At 43.9% G+C, this 2,905-nt stretch overlaps 1 protein-coding gene across 1 annotated transcript in view; it reads left to right on the top strand.

Annotated features, from left to right (window-relative positions):
• Positions 1 to 2,905, top strand: part of Pola1 (DNA polymerase alpha 1, catalytic subunit) — a 318,138-nt gene extending 315,233 nt beyond the window's left edge. Inside the window, exon 27 of the mRNA XM_052170245.1 lies at positions 1,846 to 2,905. Coding sequence (XP_052026205.1) covers positions 1,846 to 1,991 — 146 coding nt within the window. The 3' untranslated portion in view covers positions 1,992 to 2,905. The remainder of the gene's footprint in view (positions 1 to 1,845) is intronic.

The raw sequence follows: 2,905 nt of genomic DNA, 5'->3' as shown, positions 1-2,905 counted from the left end.
CTGTGACAGCTTGTCCAGTTCTGTTTCCTAGAAGACCTTCCATAAGCTATTGATTAAGCTCTCATTGGGGAAGCAAGTGGGAGCTTTTATCTGCATCTCTAACTGCCAGAAAACAGTACCTGGGCTGTATTGACCAGCTATGGGATATGCTGGCGGTCACAGTTGTCTTTTACGAAGAAGCGCTCCCAGTGATGCCGGTTGTCATTCTAACTCTGCTGTGTGGCAGCGTAAATAGTCCCCTTTCTAACCAACCTGGTGGGAAAAGTCAATATCCCATCAGCAAAGGAGGTAAACACATCAGGAGCTATGTCCTCTCTCCCTCCCCTGCTCCGTATTACTGCAGCTCTTTAAATGTGCTCTCCCCAGTCATCAGATGCATTTGTGTCATTCACATGCACAGGGCTGCAGGCCTGTGGTTCTGGCCTGCTGGAGGCAGGCACAGTGGTTGGGGCCTTTGTTGTATATTGCCAGAGTCTGATAATTAGAACTTTCAAATTGTCTTTGTATAGTCAGTTAACGTGGCCCCCTCCCCTGCTTCTCTTTCCACTCCTTTTGGGCATTTAAATCCTCTACAAAACTTCTCAGGGTTGTTTTTGGAAAGGCATTGGTGTAACTTAGAAAAGGTTGTGAACAAATGTGAATGTGTAACTAAGGAACAAAAGTCCTGAGGCTGGGTTTCTTTTTCCGGGGTTTTATTGGCTTTATTGTCTGTCAATCTGTTGTTTCAGCAAGTTTTACCTTCTGTGATGGATGTGCTCCCACATCTGCATTTTCTTCCTGGTCCTTTACAATTTCAGGGTGCTGGGAAGCCTTATGCTACCCCCAACTCCCACCCTCGGGCACCATGGCACGGACCTTGGGAATAGCTGATTTCCAGGCCTTGCCAGGAATCTTCAACAAGCAGTGGTGTGAGGGGATACAAAAGTCACCTCCTCCAAATAGTGGTTGGGGGTTGTGGTTACCTGAGTTTCCAGATCTGCATCTCTAAGGATCTGCCTACCCATTCCTCTGCTGTAAAATGGGGATTTTAAAAAAGTCATCCTTTGAAAACATCTCATGGAGTTCTTGAGAAGCTATGAACAAAGACAATTCAGGGAAGGGATGCTTCCCCCAAAAGATCAGACCTGAACATAGCAACACTGCTGCTCCTTTACAAGAACCAAGTGCAGAAGTAGCAGACATTGGAAAGGAGAGAAGGGAAGGAAAGTGATTCCTCTGGCTGATAGAACCATCCTCAGAATAGGAAGGCCAGGAATGGATGGGTAAAAGGAGCTGGGCGGGGACACTGGATCCCGAGGTTATACAGGGTGGACCAAAAGAAAGATTGACAAAGGCATCTCCCCTCTCCTCTTTCAGTAAGGTTTTGTTTTAACAACATGGGAAGATGGGGGATTAGAAGAATCTGTGGAGGCCAACAAGTAGGGACATTATGGTTTGGGAGGCACTGGAGAATATAGCTTTCTTCTACATCCAGATTCTTAGTACAGTGCATACATATGTTCAACAGCACAGTGAATGTGGTGTCTCAAGTGGCCCTCTTCTTACCTACTTACTGTACATGGACTGCACCTGCAGTTCACAGCAGCAGAGGTGACCTGGCCTGGCTTGTCCTCCCAGTCAGTTAGGTTCTGAAAAGGGCAGGCTCAGGCTTTCACAGAAAATTCTGAGATAACCGTTGGCTTTGGACTGTCCCCAGGGTAGAAAGAACACAGACAGGCCCATTAGGTTATCAGAGACATGCAGCTGCAATCAAACCTGCACCTTTCTCTGAAAAGAAATATTGAATGTCTTTGAAGAAACTATCCGAGAGAGATTTCTAATCCTTTTATTTTTATTTCACTTTAGATAAATTGAAGAAGCAGTTTTTTACTCCCAGCGTTCTTCAGGACTACAGAAAAGTCAAGAACATAGCAGAGCAGTTCTTGTCCTGGAGTGGCTACTCTGAAGTGAACCTCAGCAAGCTCTTCGCCAATTATGCTGGGAAGTACTGAGAGACCCAGGAAAGAAGCAAGGAAGCTAGCTGCGGGACCTGAGCTTCTGAGGCCTCTGCTGCCCTAGCTGCCTCTCCAGTATCTTGCTTTTCTTTTGAGGACTACATGCTGTGTTGATGGAGATGTGAACCAGGGTGGCAGTGTAAAAATGCTTAACTTGCTGAATAGTTTTCAAAGCACTGTACGCCACCAAATCCTTTCCTAAGTACCTAAAGACCTATATTTTATTGGGGACTGGATTTCTGCCGCACAGAAATTGCTACTTTAATTAAGAGTATGTGAGATGTAAGTGACCTTCAGTTTACCCTGGGGCTATATCAGAGACACCCCTAAAAAGAGTTTTATGGGGTCTAATGGAAATTCTAACATTTTGCTTTTTCACGTGTCAATTAAACCCAGTCTGTGTCTAAATACCTGTTTAGTTACTAGCTCCAAGCGTGGCTGATTTCAGTGCTGTCTTTCATATAACTGGTGCAGGTGGTGGGAGGGGGTGTGGTGGAGGGATTTAGAAAGTTTACACTTACTAAATACAAAGAGCAAGTTTGCTTATTGAATTGTTCAAAGTTCAACATTCACCAGATGTTTCCTTCACATTCCTTCTGTTCTCCCTTTACATAGATTGTTCAAAGTGGAGGTTTATACAATAGGAACGCACATTTTAAATACTTTGTCCTAACATTTCAAAAAAATTATGGTGAGGTTGTGGTAAGGATCACTGTGTTCCATTCAGAAGGATGGGAGAAGCCGACAGGACCCAGCGCTTGCTATGTTTCGTCAGTTCTTCAGAATAGTCGTCTCTTTGAAGCAATAAACTATATTTCAATATGGCAGCCTTAAAAACTTATCTATTTGTCTTTTTATGAAGAAAAATGTATTGTGTTCTGTACTTAAGAATAAAGTTTTCTAAAGGAAAA

Source organism: Apodemus sylvaticus, chromosome X, assembly GCF_947179515.1.
Source record: "Apodemus sylvaticus chromosome X, mApoSyl1.1, whole genome shotgun sequence".
NCBI lineage: Eukaryota > Metazoa > Chordata > Mammalia > Rodentia > Muridae > Apodemus > Apodemus sylvaticus.
This window is presented reverse-complemented; position numbering and strand designations above follow the sequence as displayed.